We start from the raw sequence: 20834 nt of genomic DNA on the forward strand, positions 1-20834 counted from the left end.
GTTTGTCTTTTTATTGTTTTATTACCATCGAAGAGATCTTCAACTTCCGTTTAGGTGGCGATAGCTAAATAATACTCGATCTTCAATCCGAGTTTTTAGCCCTTTACTACTGTTACGAAACTTTGAAAATTCGTAACTTCTTCATACGAGGTCCAAATTGGGCGATCTTTTTATGCACGCTCATCTTTCAACGAGATCTACGACTTTTGTTTAGATACTTTAAGGCTAAAATGTATTTTATTGAGATTTCACTTTTTACATCAAATTATGTTTTAACGTCGGGTCGTAATTATACGAGTGGTTATAATTTCTTCAATATAACTCGGTTTTGAGTGTTCTTTATGTTTTTGGAAACCCGGGCATGATATCTAATATTCGATGCATCCCAACTTAGATACCTGAACACTTTATTTTCGAGGTTAATTTCGTTGTTTTTAGCTTTCGAGTGTTTACAATGCTTTTGGGAAAAATAGGGTTGTCACAAATAGTCCCTGGTTACCGGTCGATAGGGCCGAAGGGGTAGATTAGTACCCAACTATGCTAGACAGATTATGATATATGTGATATGATATTATGTGGTAGTAGTAGGGGTGAAATAGTCCCCACTTACTGGTTGACAGGACTGAAGGGGTAGGCCAGCACCCAGATATGCTAGGTAGTATATGACTTATGTGTTTATGTTATGCTTTTATGTGGTAGTGTTAGGGGGTGAAATAGTCCCCGATTACCGGTTGAAAGATACCGAAGGGGAGGCCAGCACCCAGATATGCTAGGCAGTATCCGGTCGAGAGGACCGAAGGGGAGCCCAGCACCCAGGTATGCTAGGCAGTATCGGGTCGAGAGGACCGAAGGGGAGGCTAGCACCCAGATATGCTAGATAGTATCCGGTCGAGAGGACCGAAGGGGTAGGTCGGGCACCCAGATATGCCCAGTGGCGAGTCTAGAACGTAAAACAACATGGTTCACTATTTAAATGAAAGCGATAAAAGAAAAAAAAATATTAAAAATATATATATTATTGCGGGTTCGGATCGGGTCGAATCGTAAAAGAAAAGAAAAAAAATTAAGTTCTTACAATTGTACTCGACGAGGTCTTATAGCTTGATATAATTTCACAATTGTATCATTACTAATACTATCTAAAACATTTTTTTCAATATATGACACCAAACTATCACTTAAAAATTGATCACCCATTTTGTTGCGTACATCAGTCTTTACCAACTTCATTGCTGAAAATGCGCGTTCCACACTCGCTGTTGCAACGGGTAAGATCAATGCAAGTTTTAAGAGAATGTAAACCTTAGGATATATTATATGCTTTTGTGCTTCGACCATCTTTTTGGAAAGTTCTCCAATGCTCTTCAATTGATTAAATCGTTCATCTTCTCGCACATCCTTAATGTAATTTTTAAGTTCAACTTCAAGAACTTGAAGATCATATTCTGTTGGAAAGTCTTCCCTATAAAGTGTAGCCATTTCCATTAGTTTATCCAAATCAAAGGCTTTAAAAGACTCACGCGGGCACAAACAAGCTATGCAAAGAAGTAATTTCGTGTTGGCTTCATTAAAGCGATGGTTAAGCTCTTGAAGTTGCATATCAATCACTGCCTTAAATACATCAACATGATAGTGGTGCAAGTTGTTAATCTGAAAAAAAAAAAAATTCTTTAACATGCTAATGACAAGACACAATAAATAAATCAAGTTGGTAATATTAAACGTTACCAACCTGTGAACCTCTTCGACGACTGAATCCATCATACTATTCATCTTCCATATCCACAATTCTAACATCATGTTTATCGCAAAACAAAGTAACATTCCCTAAAAGTGGTTCCCATCCTACATCTCTGATTTCTTGAATTGCTCTTTTAGAGCTACTTACTTGATTCATGACATTTACGATATCTTGGTCTTTTCTTTGTAATGTTGTATTTAAATGATTTGTGACTCCCAAGATATCAACCATCAAGTGTAGACAAAACACAAAATCAAAGGATTTTAATAACCTTAAGATGCGAATTGCTTCAGCTTTACGATCACGATCACTATTATCTCTACCAAGGTCTTCAAGTACTTCACAAATGGAAGAATATATGTTCTTGATATTCAATAAAGATGAAAAATGAGAACCCCATCGAGTATCAGATGGTCGTTTGATACCCACTTCTTGGTTCAAACCGGTACCACTCTCAAGCTCACCTAAAATTTACCATATAAAAGTTTAATTAAAATAACATTTCCACAAAATATTTTAATAATAAATCTAGTACAATTATAAAGCAAACCTTTAACCAATGCTTCCATAACTTTATTCGCTTGTTTTATTCTTAAATTATCTCGTCGCTTGTAGGAAGATCCAATAATGTTTAATAGTCGAGAAACCGCGTCAAAGAAATCATTAACCTTCGTGTGATTTTTTGCAACAAACACTAGGGCTAACTGTAATTGGTGAGCAAAACAATGAATAAAGTATGCAAATTTTGCTTCATTCATAATCAAAGTCTTCAATCCATTAAATGCACCACTCATGTTACTAGCACCATCATAGCCTTGCCCTCTAATGCTAGTATTACTTAAATTCCATTTTGAGAGCATATCATAAATGGTTGCCTTTAGTGTCAAAGCTGAAGTGTCACTGACATGTCTAAGGCCAATAAACCTTTCTACAACTTCCCCCTTTTTATTTACAAACCTCAATACTAATGCCAATTGTTCTTTACAAGAAATATCACGTGACTCGTCTACGAAAATTGCAAAAAAATCTTTTCCAAGATCTTCCATAATAACATTTATTGTTGCATCTGAACATGCATGCACGATATCTTTCTGGATATCACTGCATTTCAGTTGGGTATTTTTTGGAGCATTCTTTAACACAACACGATCTACCACATCACATCGATCAGCTAACCATTGTAAAAGTTCAAGAAAGTTACCTTTATTATCCGAGTCGTCCGTCTCGTCATGACCACGAAATGCCAATCCTTGACGTAATAAGAATCTAACACAATCAATTGAAGCATTCAAACGAATACAATATTCTTTTTCTTGCAAAGTGGTTTGTTTCTCAAAAGCAGTAGTTATGGATTGCCTTTGGTTCATCAAATTTTGACACTTTTGGACAGCAATAATATGTGGATTTCCAGCTCTATGATCATCTAGTCCTGATTTCCTATTCCAAGCTTTAAAACCACATTTCACAAAATGATCTGATCCACCTTGGTTTGGTATATCGGATTTAAACAGATAACAACATAAACAAAATGCGGCATTCTCTTTTATACTATATTCTAACCAATATTTATTGTCATCAAACCAAGATATATTGAATCTTCGTTGTTTACCTCCAAAAGCACTTTGTGGAAACTTATAGTTTTGAGGTTGGAAAGGTCCTTTTTGCAAGTATGCTCTTCTAATTTCATCTCTTTGATTCACATGATAATATTCCATACTTGGTCGTTCTGCTGGGTCAATAGGTAGTGAACTTAAATCAACTCTCATATGTTTATGTTGCTCGTTATCTTCTACTGTATTTTTATCACTCTTTTTAAAAAACTTGAATAAAGACATTCTTGATTTTAATTTCTGAAACAAACAATAATTCACAAACAACAATCAAATATTCAAACAAATAAACAACAATCCAATAATCAATTGACAATGAAAATTAAAAACAATAAAGAAAGCCTATTTAAAAATTAGAATCATGGAATAAGGCAATCAAAAGTAACAACTGAAAAGAAAAATTCACAGTAACTATTCGATATTATTAAAATAGTTGTAATCGGGAGCAATTCATGGGATTTATGAAGATTAATGATTTGGGAATTGTAAATCGTCCATTAACCATTAGTGGTATTAGAATTCCAAAACAAAAAATAATATATTAATCATAATTCATAAAATGACAAAATTTCTAAAATTAAGTAATTAAGTAATATACCTATGGTGGGCATTGGGCAAATGCCAAATGGTGCTGCTTGAATGAAATTGAAGCCCCTGTGAAAACTCAAAACTGCATTGTTCGTGAGGCGCATTAACTTGTTTTTTTTTTTTTTTTTTTTTTTTAAATTTAATTTTATTGGGCTATACCCTAAAAACATTGGGCTACGACAAAATAGAACAAAAGCTCTAATATCTAATTTATTATTATATATATTTTTGTTAAAAATATTTAGATGGTTCACTCATATTTTTTAAGGAGGGTCCCACTAATTTATTATATATAACTTGTAATATATATATAAAAAAAAGGTGGGTCAAGTGACCCACCAAATATATATACAAACTCGCCACTGATTAGTGGTATTAGAATTCCAAAACAAAAAATAATATATTAATCACAATTCATAAAATGACAAAATTTCTAAAATTGACTAATTAAGTAATATACCTATGGTGGGCATTGGGCAAATGCCAAATGGTGCTGCTTGAATGAAATTGAAGCCCCTGTGAAAACTCAAAACTGCGTTGTTCGTGAGGCGCATTAACTTGTTTTTTTTTTTGTTTTAAATTTAATTTTATTGGACTATACCCTAAAAACATTGGGCTACGACAAAATAGAACAAAAGCTCTAATATCTAATTTATTATTATATATATTTTTGTTAAAAATATTTAGATGGTTCACTCATATTTTTTAAGGTGGGTCCCACTAATTTATTATATATAACTTGTAATATATATATAAAAAAAAGGTGGGTCAAGTGACCCACCAAATATATATACAAACTCGCCACTGGATATGCCTGACAGTATATGTATGTTATATGATTGTGTGGTATGTGGTATGATGGGGGAACTCACTAAGCTTTGTGCTTACGGTTTTCAGTTTTGGTTTCAGGTACTTCGTGTCTAAAGGAAAGGAGCCGACTTGATCGCAGCGCATCACACTATGGTTTTCCGCACATGAGATCTTTGGGATTACACTCTGATATTATTTTATGAAAATACGTTTGATTATTTCTACTGTGGTTTTGACATGACATGATATTACGGATTTTTTATTGCACTGTTGGTTTTATCATGGTGTATTTAAAAATGAAATTTTTGGCTTGTATTTTTGGGATGTTACAAGTTGGTATCAGAGCCTTGGTTTGAGGGATTCAGACATACTCTCGAGTGTGTCTGAACTCAAACTAACGGCTTGGTATGAAAATTTTCAAAAGTAAAACCATTTTATAAAAAGGAGTTTGAAAAGAATCTGAAAAGAGAAAGGAACTTTGAGAGGAACAAAGTGTATGATGCGTGCAATCAGCCGAGCTCAAGTAAGTTTTCCCCAAGATACCCATACCTGTTATGATATGATTATGAGAATTGCATGCTAGCTTAGGGCTAAGGATCTAGGAGGATGCCTTATATGCCTATTGTATGTGCTTGTACACTTGCATGCTAGTGCTGATCAATCAGTGATAGGATAGCCTGTTTAGGTTATGCCTGATTGTATGAGCCTTTGAATTGCATGTACAGATCCCTAATTAGAGGATAGAATGATCTTATTGGAATACGATGGTTAGATTTCCCATTGTCTGAATGCTGCTTGCTCTGTGCTTTGTGGGACTCTTAGTAATGTGAGTTAACTATTAAGTGAATATGCTAGGTCACATGGGATACAGGCTGGATAATCTCAGAGTGCGAGACTTGATCCTATTGTGTAGCTCTTGTCTGAGTCCAACCGTTCTAGGGATGGGTCTTTTACTTGAAGGATTATTTGATCTCTGTTGCATGTGGCTATATTCATAAGGTAGCTAGTTGACATTACTGGGAATCTTTCCGCAGCTGAGGATTGGGTGAGTTCGGGAACCTAGGGAAGCCTAGGATATATTTCAGTGAGTTAGTAGTGAGGCTCAGTTAGACTTGGGTGTACCAGTTGAGGAAGTGACTTGGAGGATCCGGGAGGATTGCTGAGGAAAGTATGGATAGGTGTGGAAGGTAGTATTGGGCCCGTACTACTGAAAGCACAGGATCCATACTCGAATCAGTGAGAGTCTTGGAGAATCTAAGAAACTTCAAGGAAGAGTTTATGACCCAGTTTGGGGACAGAGGATGTTCCAGTTGTTGCAGCTTAGTCATTGGCATGCGAGCTAGTGAGCGTGACAGGGTGTCAGACCCTGAAGGATATGATTTCCAAGAGTTGCAGATGTGGGATCGATTTGCAAGCACCATGGAAAGAGAGGTACATGCCAGGTGCGTATAGTAGAGGGTTTCGGGAAGAGACCCATGACTTATGATCATCGGGTGAAAGGCCAGCAGGGCCTGAGTCAGTGTAGCGCATACGAGAAAGTACATGAGGGAGTTTGTCACTCCAAGGGTTTAGGTTGCTACAGGGTAGCAGGATTGGTCATGTCAGCAGAAGGGGGTCAGTATTCCTCTAGATGTTGCGGGAATATCATCTTCTATGATATTAGGTGGATGCTTGGAATACGTACCGCTTTGGAATTGTGAGCGAGTTTGGATAAGTCAGACCTAGGGTCGGTTTTTCTGCTAGTATTTGGATTACCAAGGATCATATATGCCATTCTGCATGCCGAAAGGTCCTTGATGAATCCAAATAGGGATGTATCTTGTGGAGTGGGTTCCACGCATACCGTTATCATTTCGGATCCTTGTCGGGATCTATGCAGGAGTATTATTTAGAGAATACTCAGTCAGGGTTGGAGTGATAGTTTTCCAGTGAAGTCAACGTTCAGTGATCCTATCATTGTTCAGGTATGGTCGGTAGTTGTTTATGGATGAACTTTGGAGTTCAAGGCATTACTGTCGCTAGGACAGAACTGGTGACAGGATGAGGGTAGTGTCAGTCGCGGGTGTTAGATGCATAAGTGGTTGGTCATCGCATGTTCAATAAAATTTTATTTTCGCATGGGCTGTGTTCGGTTAGAGTTCAGTGGTACTGCAAGATTGGGAGTGGGAATGAGGATTCGTCAGCTAGAGTGAAGATTAAGGCCTTCACTCGACAACATGTTAGATGGATTGAGGTGTCAGACTAGATTAGATTTCAAGAGTACTCATCAAGATTTCCGAGGATGGGAGATCTCAAGGTTTAATCGGCGATTAAACGCTAGCATTGGCAGGCACAAGTTGTCATCAGTGGGATGTTAGAAAGTGAGAAGGATTGGGAATCCTTCAATTCTCAAGTAATGTGAAGACTTAGTCGAACTTAAGTGGGGGAGAGACTTTTTATAAAGTTCTCCAACTGTGAGTTATGGTTGCGCAAGGTGCAATCTCTTGGCCACCTTGTCAACCAGAAAGGTATTCTAGTTGATTCGGCCAAGATAAAGGTCGTGATGTAGTGGGAGATTCCGAGGTCTCCATCTGAGATTCAGAATTCCCTGGGTATAGCGAGTTATTACGAAGACTTATGCGAGACTTCTCCGAGATTGTGGTTCCTTTGACCTGACTGACCAAGAAGTCGGTGGCCTTTCATTAGGGGCCTGAGCAACAGGCAGCATTCGAGACTCTCAGACAACGGTTGTGCGAGGCACCGATTCTCACCCTGCCAGAGGGTGTAGATGATTTCGTGGTTAACTGTGACGCTTTGATCACGGGCATGGGTGCGGTACTGATACAGTGGGGTCACGTGATAGCAGGTTTTGGGAACCCGGTTAGAGTTCCGGTTAGGACTCGAGTTTAGTTGAGGGTTAGGTCGAGTGCGTGTTCGACCCGGTTGGGAAAGTGTTGTAAGACTACGGGGGTAGCTGTAGCATTCACTAGTAGTCAGATAGTATGGAAAGTGTTGTAAGACTACGGGGGTAGCCGTAGCATTCACTAGTAGTCAGATAGTATGGAAAGTGTTGTAAGACTACGGGGGTAGCCGTAGCATTCACTAGTAGTCAGATAGTATGGGAAGTGTTGTAAGACTGCGGGGGTAACCGTAGCATTCACTAGTGGTCAGATAAAGATAGTGTTGTGAGACCGCGGGTGTAGCCGCAACATTCACCAGGTTAGTAGATAGTGTGAGCGCATTGTTAGGATGCAGAAGGAACAGTAGTACCCACTAGTTTGGGTGTAGCAGTGAGGATATGGAAATCCACCTATTGGATTTCGGATTTACCCAAATGGATTAGATCTGGTTAAGCCAGTAATGAGACTGTAGGAGCGTCGCTACAGTTACGGGATCAGGAAAGCAATGGAATGTATAAGATTGTGTGTGAGATAAGGCTACCATTGGTCAGGTAGCAATCACTTCCAGCCTTGGATTTGATGATGACAGGATTCGACGTATGGACCCGATCGATTAGATCAGAAAGTAGTAGAGTCACACTAGCATGATAACTAGTGGCAACTAGCTCCAGAGAAGGATCGTTTAGAAGTCGTGTGACGCGACTAAGTGAGGAGTCCTTTGGCTCCGCAGCCGGGTGGGAACCCACTATTTCAGATGATTGGCAAGTGAATTAAGACCCAGGAGATCTTGGTAGCTTTTGGTAAGTAGCTATGTAGCAACGTATGCCGCTTTAGGCGGTTCAGTGTTCGAGCAGTTTCAACGTTTGGGCAGTGATTGTATGTGTGTTTTAGTTGCATATGCACACGGAATAGCTAGTTTATTGGGGAGTGACAAGTCACCCACAGTGGGATTAGTTGAGCCTTAGCCGAGAATAAGTGATCTGCAAAGGTAATTGGGTTTGTCACCTAGGTTTATGGCGGGAACCACATGCTATAAGAAGTTAAGTAGTCAGTTGAGGGATGAACAGACTAGAATCATCGATAATGATTTAGTATGAGTGGTCTGTCAGGGATTCAGACCATCTCGAGATAGCAAATTTCGGATAGATTACATGTGGTCTTGTTGCAAGAAATTCGTTCACCTACATATTGTAGGGCTTTACGTGGATTGGTCATGTCTATCCTGGGAAGGCTAGGGCGTGGCCAGTTTGGTGACCATGCTACTAGAGTGGTTGGGCGAGTAAGGAATGATGAGGAATGATTTCGAGGACGAAATCTAAGTTAAGTGGGCGAGAGTTGTAACCCCCGTTTATTTATTAAATAAATAAATAAAGAAATAAAGAATTCGTAGCCCTAAAATAAATAATTATGTATAAAAGGATGGTCTCAAAGAGCTAATTGCCACCATTTTAGAATTCGAGGGTTAAAAGTGTAATTTTCGGACTCAGTTTATAATTATTTATGAAGATAGGGGATATGTGGTAATTATTTGAATTTAATTTAGAAGAAATGAGGTGGAAGGGTTGATTTATGTCATAACTGAGAATTAAGGGTTAAAAAGATAAATTATGGATTGATTTTGAAAAGGATTAGTAAAACTTGGACTTAAATTGTAAAGGAAATTGAAGAGGTAGGGTCCAAATGGTAATTTGTGGGTTTGTTTTGAAAGAAAGGGGAGACAGGGGGACCATTCCTGTCAACATGGTCGTGAGTTTCAAACACCCGGTATTTAACTGTGTTATTGATCTCATAACCCTAACCCTAAGTGCCCAAATCCTCCAGCCGCCACGTTCTGTGCATAGCCTCCACTTCCATCGGCTCTTCTTATTCCGATCATCCAAAGGCCGTCGAGACCACTGTTGCCGATGACACCGTGAATGACCGTAACCACCGAGACTAGGTTTCTACATCGTGAATGGTGAAGGGGAAGTTGTGAATTCGATGTCTAGTTTTGAGCGGTGGAGGTCCAAGATAGCCTAGTCGTTGCTGCTGTTCAGATGTCGTACGATCACCTCCCTGTTGTATTATTCCTCTCCTTCTCCGCTTCTGCCCGGTTTTGCGATGCTTTGGGATCCCGATGAATACTCTATCGTTTTCTGCTCGTTTGCTTCACGCCACCGCAGGGGTGGCCGGTGCTGGTGCGTGTTCGAAGATGGATGTGCGAGTTTTGGTGCTATGGGCGTGTGTTTCTTGGCTAAGAATCAACAGAACCGCCGCCACCACCATTAAGTGGTGGTTGTTATCGCAAGAGTTGTTGCTGTCGCCGCCATGCGCCACCAGGCGGTGGTTGGCTTCCCTTTCTGAGCAAAAGACATGAAGGTGGGTGTGTTGCAGTTGGTGGGTGGATGTGTGTATGGTTGGAATTCCCGGAAAAGGCATCACCACCACCATAGGGTGGTGGCTGCCACCATGCACCACCGTGTTTTGTGTGTGTGTTAGTAGGTGTGTGTGTTTTTTAGCCTTGTAAAATGTATTTGGAAATGGAATAATGGAAAGAAATTGAAAACCACAACCTTAGGGTGGTGGCTGCCGCTTCCTGCCGCCACCGGCCGCCGTGTCGGGTGGCGATGTGCTCGCTTTGTGAGTTTGATTCGTTTAGGGTGCTTGTAAACCCTAATGGGCCTTGTAAGCTCTAACGGACTCTAATGGACCTAATAAAACCCTAATGGGGTTAATAATATTCTAGTGGGCTTAATAGGCCCAATAAAGCCCTAAATAACCTAAAAGTCCAACAAATTAATAATGGGCTAGTATTTGAGTTGGAAAAACCCTAATGCCAGTAAATCTTAATTTGGGGAATTAATCGGGTCACACACGCAAGAATTATTTAATAACTTGAGATATTAAATAATAATCATTGGCAAACTAACATAAGGCATAATGGACTTAATGGATTAAGTCCTTAATGGGTTAAGAAAGAAACATCGAACCCTAATCATCATTTCATGTGAAAACTCTAATTTGGGATTATGGGCTTGGACTTATCGAGACCCACATTTGGGCTATTGGAATGGAATTGTGTGATTAAGCTCAATCACACCATATGACTTATGTAGAAGAATGATGGACTTAATGGGTTAAGTAGGAAACGTAACCCTAATTGAAATTTTATGTGAAACCCTAACTTCACTTGGGTTTATTGTTGGGCCTTGATGATTGGATTAATAATGGGCCATCCAAGAATAATTATATGGACTAAAATAATTTATTGGACTTAGGGTAAGGCCCATGTAAGGGGTTTAGGCCTAATTTGGAAAATTGGGCCATAGATGGGCCATAGTTTGGGCCTTAATAATTACATGATGTTGGGCCTCAGAATAAGACCATGTATAGGCCTAGGCCCATTTTGGAAAAATGGGCCATGTGTTGGGCCTTGGTTCCTAGTTGACTTTGGGCATATGGATTGGGCCTTGGGCTTGAATAAGCCAAGCTTGGGGTAATGTAATTATCCAAAGTAAGTGTTTATGGTTATATAGTGGGACCCAATTATTAATTGGGTGATGTTTTGATATTGACAGATCGGGAATCTGTCATCCAGCAGCTGGGGTTGAGTCTGCGGGATTTCAGCAAGTGTGGGATTGTGTCTTCGGGACTTCAGCAGTGTGAGGTGAGTTACCTTCCAGTAGCGGTGGGTCTACGGCCATAATGTCGGCCCACCAGTAGGAGTTGTTGTTAGATGATTATCTTTGTGATAATTGTCTATGTTTGCTACTACATGCTATGTTTATGTGTTAGCATGATATGATGTTATGTGATAGTGGTAGTAGGGGGTGAAATAGTCCATGGTTACCGGTCGATAGGGCCGAAGGGGTAGATTAGTACCCAACTATGCTAGACAGATTATGATATATGTGATATGATATTATGTGGTAGTAGTAGGGGTGAAATAGTCCCCACTTACCGGTCGACAGGACCGAAGGGGTAGGCCAGCACCCAGATATGCTAGGTAGTATATGACTTATGTGTTTATGTTATGCTTTTATGTGGTAGTGTTAGGGGGTGAAATAGTCCCCGGTTACCGGTTGAAAGATACCGAAAGGGAGGCCAGCACCCAGATATGCTAGGCAGTATCCGGTCGAGAGGACCGAAGGGGAGCCCAGCACCTAGGTATGCTAGGCAGTATCCGGTCGAGAGGACCGAAGGGGAGGCTAGCACCCAGATATGCTAGATAGTATCCGGTCGAGAGGACCGAAGGGGTAGGTCGGGCACCCAGATATGCCTGACAGTATATGTATGTTATATGATTGTGTGGTATGTGGTATGATGGGGGAACTCACTAAGCTTTGTGCTTACGGTTTTCAGTTTTGGTTTCAGGTGCTTCGTGTCTAAAGGAAAGGAGCCGGCTTGATCGCAGCGCATCACACTATGGTTTTCCGCACATGAGATCTTTGGGATTACACTCTGATATTATTTTATGAAAATACGTTTGATTATTTCTACTGTGGTTTTGACATGACATGATATTACGGATGTTTTATTGCACTATTGGTTTTATCATGACGTATTTAAAAATGAAATTTTCGGTTTGTATTTTTTGGGATGTTACAAAAAGTGTTCAAAAGATCAAAGTTTAGCACCATTAACAGTTTGTTGAAAATAAACATAAAGTATTAAAGAGATAAAGTCTAAAGTCTAAAACTAGAAGTTTAAATCATAATATAAACAATATATATGTGGGTCGGTTCGGTTTTTATAGGCAGTTTTATACGTCAAACCGAACCAAACTGTTATTTTTCGGTTTTTATAAAATTCAAACCTAAACCGTCAGTTATTGCTTTGGTTTCGGTTTTTCGATTTCGGTTATGTCGAGTTTTTTTGGTTTTTCGGTTTTCGGTTCGGTTTTTGCTCATCCCTACTAAAATCTGTGATTTCGACTCTTATGTTCGGGATATCACGAAATCCGATTTTGGATAATCCAAGAAATACAAATTTGAAAATTAGGCCACTTCCAAAATCAAAACACAAAAATATACATTGTTGTTTTATTTTCTGTAGAGATAGAGAGAACACAATATACTTTTCGTCTATATAAGTTCCAACCCTTTTTTTAGAAGTAGAGAAAGGTTCTTAAAATAGAGGGAAAACAGGTTATTGCGGTTGCCTCTAGATTTGGCGCTAAAATCGATAATTATTAGACATAACTAACATTTACATCATCAAAATGTCATCAGGAGAGGTTTGGCGGGAAATTGCATGGAGCCGATATAAAATCCGTTTAGATTTGAGGGCGTTGCCCCTTGGAACCCCGTCCACTGATCGGTCAGTGGAACCGCCACTAGGGGCACTGCCTCTAGAACCCTCCAAAGGACTACAGTCCCTTAGAACCCTGCACTCAGGGGCGTTGCCCCCGAACCCTCGTATTCCCGAGTTCATAACTATCACACCAAGTGTACACCCTCGCACCTCCAAGCTCGGTTAGTAAATGAAACTTGGTGTATCTAATTATTAATAATAATTAATAATTATACAAAAATATGTTGATAACACTAAAATCACCAACAAACACACTAAGTAGCGAAATAACGTATAAGGGGTTAAGTCGTATTTGATCATTTAACTTTTGACTTTGTATTCATTTTCTCACTTAACCCGTTTTCAATTTTAAAAACTACTTAATTTTTAAATTTTTGCCAAAATGGTCACCATCATCGAAAATAATATCTTTCCATTTTTTTGACAATCTAAGATCAACGAACTTATTTTTGATTAATTTAGGTTAATACACTTTTTTTATATAATTATTCACTAAACTTACTTTTGAAATTGTGTTAATTTGGTTTTATACTTTTTTTCCCACAATTTATGTTTATAACTTCATTTTTGTTTAGTTTTTTACATTCTTTTCATGATTTGTTTTTACAGCTCGTGTTTTTTCATAATTTGATTCTATAACTTCACTTTTACTATGTTTTTTATGTTTTTTTTCACAATCTTATTTTTACAACAACCTTTTTACTTTGTTCTTATGTTTTTTTTTTTTTTGAAAATCCATTTACAACTTTATTATTTTCTTTGTTTTTATATATTTTTCAGCAAAATCTTTTTAGAATGTCATATATTTGTTTCGCTAATTAAATGTAAATTAACTAAACTATAAAATTATTAACTCAAATGATAATCCTAAAATTATCAGTTTCTTACGTATCCAGCACCGTTGTGTAATTAACAATTATATTATATGATGATTTACCTATTACACTAGTAATAAAATCTCACATATGTTTCTCACACAAAAAATCATCATTACATAACTTACAATATGCATATTTTTTGTTATCTAGTTGGATACTAATTGAGCAACGAGAATCCTATTTTAGATCCATGACGCCAATAATCAAAGAAAAAAAATAATTTACTACTACAAAAACCAACAACAAAAATGAGTGAAAGAAATGATGGTTCTTTTTTGTTTGAAAAACATACGATGGGGGTGTTGTTACAAACGTAATAAGAAAGTTGTTGATTATGGATGTGTGAGAAACAAATAATAAGATTATCACACCGGTTAATAATTATGTAGTTCTGTATTGACATAAAACTGAAACAAATGTATGAAGTTCTAAAAACATATTATGAAAAAATAGATTTTGAAAAAAAAAACATGAAAAAAAAGTAAAAAAAAAAAAAGTTAAAGTTGTAAAAATATATTGTGAAAAAAAAGTAAAAACACAATAAAAATGAAGTAATAACATGTAAAATTGAAAGTAAAAAAAGTTATAACAATTAATTGTGGAATATATATATATATATATATATATATATATATATATATATATATATATATATATATATATATATATATAGAGAGAGAGAGAGAGAGAGAGAGAGAGAGACTAGGGTTTTGAGCATTACAACATTCCTATGGATCTAGCTTTTTCTCAAGTTGTTTCCTTTTTGGTTCCAAACTTGGTCTTTGTGAGTAGAAGGTACTCCAAGGCATTTAAGTTGTCCTTAGGTTTTAAGGGGGTGCTAAGTCATAAAGTTGGGTTCTTGATCACTTGTTTCCCTCCATGCAAGTGCTCGATGGTCTTAATGGGTTAAAAGACTAGGGTTTTGAGCATTACAACATTCCTTTGTGTACATGCAACCCTAATGACTTTGAATTTAAGTTTTTCTCAAGTTATACATGCAAATGGAAATTCCAAAGCAAAAATCCTAATTCTAAGATATAAAATCGAAACTAATAAGGTTTAGATATTACCTTTCTTGTTATCTTGTAATAACAAGTAATCCTTCTTCAATTCCTTGACCTTTGAAAGCCTAGTGCCCCAAGCGTTGCACCTCTAATGGAGTCACAAACACCACAAGCAAATAATGAGGGAGAAGGAGATAGAAATCGGCTAAGGTTTCTCTTGGGAAGCAGGTAGTCCGATTTCTAGAGGTTGAGGTTCCTTTTATAGTTGGGGCTGCTAGGTTTTTTAGCTGGAAACCCTAATTTACTTGTTTAGGCCCTAAGTAGTCTATGGACCCCCATATGAAAGGCTTTGGATGAAAATTCTATGGGGCCTGCCATAAATTTTCGTCCACCCTCTTTCAATCGAGTCCATCAACCTAAAACTGCAACTATTACTGATTTACATAATCAGTCTCTGTTCTTTTAATCAGTTCCTTTTAACATTAAATTAATTCCAAATTAAGTTATGATTAAACACTTATTAGATAATATGATTACAAATTAATATATTATTCTTATAATATATTAATAAACCATTTATTAACCTCTTTCTCCAAAACCGATCGTGTCCAGTTGCTTTGGTGAAGGCAACCCAAAATGACCATGCTACAATCAAATCAAGCACATACCAATTATAGTTATAGGCTTAGACACCTAATCCAACAGTTGTTTGATGTACTTGTATGATTTATGTATTAAGCTATATAGGCTCAAAGTCATTGCGAACTTGGGGTTGATACGAACCCGATGGTTGATTCGGACCCGACACAACTATATGCTGTTATTTTGGGTTGATACGGACCCGGGGGTTGATACGGACTTGACACAACCATGTGTTGTTATATGATATGTATGTTGTATGTGGTAATTTGAGAAAATTGCTAAGCTTCATGTTTACAATTTATGTTTATGATTTCAGGTACTTTCAGTTCAAAATGGAAGGGCTCGACGTGATGGCACAACATCATCCCTACATGATCTCCACTTGATGTATGTGTACTATGATGTTTTGGGATACTGTACTGAATGATTGCTTTTGATACAATCAATGCATGAAAATATATGGTTTTTAAATGAAAATTTTTAATACTGTTTTTGGATCGTTACATACAATTTTAATTTAGATCATTTGGCAAATAAGTAACTTATCTTTAATCCATATTTTATGACACACTTTGTTAGTTTGTTATGCATAGTTGAACACAAAACTTCAAAAAATCATAACTTTCTTAAATAAAGTTAGATTTAAGTGTTTTTTTTATATCCACGTGCTCGTGGTTAAGGTCTCTATAACTTTTATTTAGATTATTTATCTTAAATAATCTTTTATTTTTAATATCATTTTATTGTTTAACGATAATTTTTATATTAAGATTTTATACAAATATTATATACTTCTAATATTTGTCCACATAACGTTTATATGATAAATATTTATTAGCTTGTAATGCGTATAAAGAACAATTACTTTATTCAATAATTTTAATTGTTTGATAAAATGTATAATTATTATTATTATACCTTAGACGTCTAGTGCGAATTTACGGACGTTACATCTAAGATCCTCCATCCATACAATATCGAAGAGATGTGATTTCATGTTGAAGGTTAGAAAGATAAAAAATAGTTAATGTTTGAAATCCTTCATTCGTATAGCACCAAATAAATTTAGTACTGATTTTCAGGAGACCAATATGATTTAGAAGAAGAAGAAACAAAAACATTATAAGTTTTAGAATCAAATTTACTTATGACACGCGTGATTTAACGGATATAAAGTTAAACATTGCTAACCAAGCCCTTTAATAATATAATTAGAAATATGTTAAAATTGAGTTTATTTAAAGAAAAAATTATAAAATATAATCTTTTATATTATAAAATATAATCTTTTATGGAAATTCAATAGACCGAAATTATAACCGGTTTAATGGTTGAAATAACAATGAACAGCTAGAAGTCTTTTTAATTTTAGATGTAAAAAAAAAAAAAAATACAGTATAAGTTTTTTCTTTTTTTTTTTTAAATAGAGTAAATTAAAAAAAATAATATAATAAATTAATGCGTATTGACATCGTATTGTTCTGACCCTTCTCGAAGAAAAGACTATTGTAATGTTCTTGTGTCTTCCCTCTATCTTTCCTTTTCCCAGCAATTCACGACTTCTTACCTAAATTTCATAAACCCTTCGATACCAAAAACCACAAAAGAACTACAAAAACAACCCCACACACCTCAGAAACCTACATCTCAAGTCTCAACATTCATAATATTTAAAATCACAAATACAAAAAACAAGAAAAAGAAATCAAAACCTTTTTCTGGGTTTTATTTTTCTCCATTGATTTTTGAGGAGTATTATGTATAGATCTGGTGCTGTGATGGCTTGGAATGTCTTCAAATTCTGTACGGCTCTCAGAGGGTTAGGCTCGATCATGATCTTGTTGGTTCTTGGTGTTGTTGGTGTCTCTTATTACGCCGTCGTTTTGTCCATCTATGGCCCTGCTTTGACTTCCGGTGGCCTTGATTCCCTCATCGCACTTGTCGTCTTGATCATGTTTCATATCTTGGTAATAATTTGTCTTTTTTTTTTCTCAACTTTGAAGTTTTTATTGCAATGGGGTTTGTCTTTTAGATGCTAATATCGTGATTCTATTTGGGGTTTCTGTGTCTTTACTTCTGAATTTAGTAAACTAAACTGAAGTTGACCTTCCGCATGATATTATGATTTTCATCTATTCCCAAATTGGGAAATTTCAGCTTCCCAGATCATAACAATTCAAGCTTCTCTTTGAATTTAGTAAAATAAATTGAAGCTGTTTGATAGTTTAAGGAACTTTTCAGCTACCCAGAAATAGAAATTATAATAAGATTAGTTACAGATGTTGAGGTCGCTTACAATTTTCATGTTGCTAGTAGATAATGAGTTTTTTTTTTTTTTTTTTTTTTAAACTGAATATTCGTATGATTTCTGATTATTTATGTTATGTAGAAAAGATATAATCAGATCTAGATGATCGATTGATCGGGCATTGAGTAGATATAAGAAAATTGATTATTGTGATATATGTAAAATTACTTGATTGTCCTTGGCTTTGAAAACACATATCCAAACACCCCCAAAACCAACATTGCACTTGCCTCATATTTCATACCCTGGTAATATTTTGGTTAAGTTCGTTGTGGGTTTAATGCAAAGAAATAGGAACATATTTCCATTTATTTGTTTATTATGGCATTCTACTTGCATTTCTTTTCTCTAATTTCCCCTTTTGATTTTTGTGAAAAATGAGCATGTGATATTTATTATGTTTGATGCAGTTGGTGATGTTATTATGGAGTTATTTTTCAGTGGTTTTCACTGACCCTGGTGGTGTTCCACCAAACTATAGGCCAATAGTTGATGAGGAAAGAGGTGATACGGATCGTTTGACCGGATCCGAATTCAACCCGTTGACCACACCCGATCCAACAAATTCAAGAATCCGTTATTGTCGCAAGTGTAACCAAATTAAACCACCTCGTTGTCATCATTGCTCCGTTTGTAAGTTAAATTATTTTTCTCTATTGTTGTTATCAGAACATGATGACATGGCACAAATGTATTTTAGTATTTTTCTTTTTTGGTTGAGAATTGAGATAAGAGTCGTTTTCTTTTAATATGAAAATGTATGTGTGTTTTTTGTTGATTTTAGGTGGAAGGTGTGTACTAAAAATGGATCATCATTGTGTGTGGGTTGTTAATTGTGTTGGTGCACAAAACTACAAGTATTTTCTACTTTTCTTGGTATGTGAAAAATAACAATGTACTTTTACTTTCGTTTATTTGTGTATTATAGCATCCTAATTTTGATTTCTTTTTATTACAAACAACATTGTGTTTTCAATTCTTTTCTTATTAAGACATAATTGATATAATTGGTAGATTTTTGAACGTATGTTGCTATTTATTGAATTTAACAATTTTTTTTTTCTTATTATGTGATGCAGTTCTACACGATTCTCGAGACAAGCCTTGTAACTTTATCATTGTTGCCATATTTCATTGCATTCTTTAGTGATGGGGAGGTTGCGGGGTCCCCTAGCACTCTAGCTACAACTTTTCTCGCCTTTGGTATGATATATTTAAATTTACTAATTTAACCCTACTCTCATTTTGCTACCTCTTGTTTCGTTTTTTTTTTTTAATTTTTTTGTCTTGTTTTTACAGTTTTAAACTTGGCTTTCGCTTTGAGTGTTCTCGGGTTTTTGATTATGCACATTTCTCTAGTGGCGGGGAATACTACGACAATTGAGGTAGAATTTTTTTTTTTTTTTTTTTTTTTTTTTTTTTTTTTTTTTTTTTTTTATAAATTACTAGAATGTAAAAAAAATAGAATATTGTTTATGATTATTTGATTATTTAGGGGTCGAATAGTTAGTTTTGGATATTATCATTTGGTAAAACAAAATTACCTATTTACGCTTTCCTTTTTACTTAATTTAAGAGAATTTCTATTCTACCCATGACACCTCCTTTTTTTTCGCAATAATCTATTCTTTTGGTCATTTTATCTATAAGTTCTTAAAAAAAATTACTAAAATATTTGTTTGTTTGGTTATTAAAATTTCAAACAACGAAAACACATCAAAACATTATCTCTTACAACCCATTTTACAACTTACTATCATATTCCAAAACTATCCAATGTCACATAATCACTTCCAAAATGCCTTTATAATCTCGTTTTTATTCTCATCAAACAAGTGGTGGCTTTTATTTATTTATTTATTTATATCTTGTTTTTATTAGGCATACGAGAAGAAGACTACTCCAAAATGGCGATATGATCTTGGGCGCAAGAGGAACTTTGAACAGGTACCATATTATTATTATTTTTTTTTAAAATAAAAATGCTTTATATAAAAAATTAGATTATTCTTCTGAATAGTTTTTGCAATCATATTTTATATACACACACACACACACTAATTACACATGAAAAGCAAAAGTAATTTTAAACAAAGAGCGTTTCTAGTCAACCCGTACCAAAATTACCCATTTCTTGCGCCAAGGGCATATAAGTAATTTCAGTCCAAAAAAGTGTCGTTATTATAGTAATTGAAGATTACGGGTTTTATCTTCTTTTTAGCTAAAAAAAATTGGTGAATATATTCAGGTTTTTGGGACTGTTCAGAAATACTGGTTTATTCCCGCTTACAGTGATGAAGACTTGCGTAGAATGCCCGCTCTTCAAGGTCTCGAGTATCCCTCAAAGCCCGATCTCGACTCCCAAGAATTCTAAACTAAAAAAAAAAAATTCCATTTATAATGTAAACTCGGAAGCCATATAAACGTGAAAACATGACACAACAGGTTGTACTGTGTTTGACATGTATTGGATTGGGACTGAGATTGGAACTGATCAGGGTTTTAACCTTTGTAGCGGCGGTTTGAGGGATAAAATTGGAAGGATTTTGTGGGGGAGATGAAGCGGAATTTGGTGTTTTTAGACTAATTGGGGTTTATGGGGGGTTGGGTTATTGTAAGTTTATGACTATGAGTATGGTTTACACGGAATGTATATTTGTAATGTTTTGACTTTTGATGACTTGATATACGTAAATGGTGAACTAATTTTCGTGATTGTTTGGTGTTTATGTGACATTTTGAAGAAATATACCCCAAAAGTTTATATCTTGGGATTGTTGTTTTTAGTACGGATGTATTAAAGTAGTGTTTGTAGAAACACAAACGGTTTATAGATTTGAGTTACAAAGTCGTTTTTTTTTTTTTTTTTTTTTTTTTTTTTGTAAAATTATTCATTAGCTATAAGGTTGTAAAAAATAATCATAAAATTTAACAACAATTAGGGTGTGTTATTTGTTTTTTCTTATTAAGAGCTATTTGGATAAAATGTATTTCACACAACAATAACAACAAATTATTAGGATCCTGTTAAAATGGGATACTGGAAGGTAGATGTCGATGTTTATGTATTTATTGGGTTAGA

The 20834-nt window shown here is 35.8% G+C and overlaps 3 protein-coding genes across 3 annotated transcripts; 1 reads left to right on the top strand and 2 right to left on the bottom strand.

The window, feature by feature from the left end:
* Positions 1-1071: 1071 nt before the first annotated feature.
* Positions 1072-1761, bottom strand: LOC145036419 (uncharacterized). Its single transcript, XM_078984865.1, has 2 exons — positions 1741-1761; positions 1072-1650 (listed from the first exon to the last, which is right to left on the bottom strand). Exons 1-2 carry the CDS (start codon positions 1759-1761, stop codon positions 1072-1074), a joined length of 600 nt encoding a protein of 199 aa, XP_078840991.1.
* Positions 1762-1765: 4 nt separating this feature from the next.
* LOC145036420 (uncharacterized) lies at positions 1766-3576 on the bottom strand. Its single transcript, XM_078984866.1, has 2 exons — positions 2292-3576; positions 1766-2205 (listed from the first exon to the last, which is right to left on the bottom strand). Exons 1-2 carry the CDS (start codon positions 3574-3576, stop codon positions 1766-1768), a joined length of 1725 nt encoding a protein of 574 aa, XP_078840992.1.
* A 13361-nt stretch (positions 3577-16937) lies between these two features.
* LOC145037891 (putative protein S-acyltransferase 14) lies at positions 16938-20467 on the top strand. The gene is made up of 7 exons (XM_078986642.1): positions 16938-17411; positions 18163-18385; positions 18537-18628; positions 18832-18955; positions 19052-19137; positions 19634-19699; positions 20001-20467. Exons 1-7 carry the CDS (start codon positions 17202-17204, stop codon positions 20124-20126), a joined length of 927 nt encoding a protein of 308 aa, XP_078842768.1. The 5' UTR covers positions 16938-17201; the 3' UTR covers positions 20127-20467.
* The last annotated feature ends 367 nt before the right edge of the window (positions 20468-20834 follow it).

The sequence above is a fragment of the Lactuca saligna genome, chromosome 3 (genome assembly GCF_052625555.1).
Source record: "Lactuca saligna cultivar CGN05327 chromosome 3, ASM5262555v1, whole genome shotgun sequence".
Classification (NCBI taxonomy): domain Eukaryota; kingdom Viridiplantae; phylum Streptophyta; class Magnoliopsida; order Asterales; family Asteraceae; genus Lactuca; species Lactuca saligna.

Excerpts from the sequence above, each read along its gene's own strand:
- LOC145037891 (XM_078986642.1), top strand. The coding sequence starts at position 17,202 with ATGTATAGATCTGGTGCTGTGATGGCTTGGAATGTCTTCAAATTCTGT. Across the intron at positions 18,956-19,051 it reads TACAACTTTTCTCGCCTTTG|TTTTAAACTTGGCTTTCGCT; the intron begins GTATGATATATT and ends TTGTTTTTACAG. Across the intron at positions 19,700-20,000 it reads GCAAGAGGAACTTTGAACAG|GTTTTTGGGACTGTTCAGAA; the intron begins GTACCATATTAT and ends GAATATATTCAG.
- LOC145036420 (XM_078984866.1), bottom strand. The coding sequence starts at position 3,576 with ATGTCTTTATTCAAGTTTTTTAAAAAGAGTGATAAAAATACAGTAGAA. Across the intron at positions 2,206-2,291 it reads TATGGAAGCATTGGTTAAAG|GTGAGCTTGAGAGTGGTACC; the intron begins GTTTGCTTTATA and ends GGTAAATTTTAG.
- LOC145036419 (XM_078984865.1), bottom strand. The coding sequence starts at position 1,761 with ATGGATTCAGTCGTCGAAGAG. Across the intron at positions 1,651-1,740 it reads TGGATTCAGTCGTCGAAGAG|ATTAACAACTTGCACCACTA; the intron begins GTTCACAGGTTG and ends TTTTTTTTTCAG.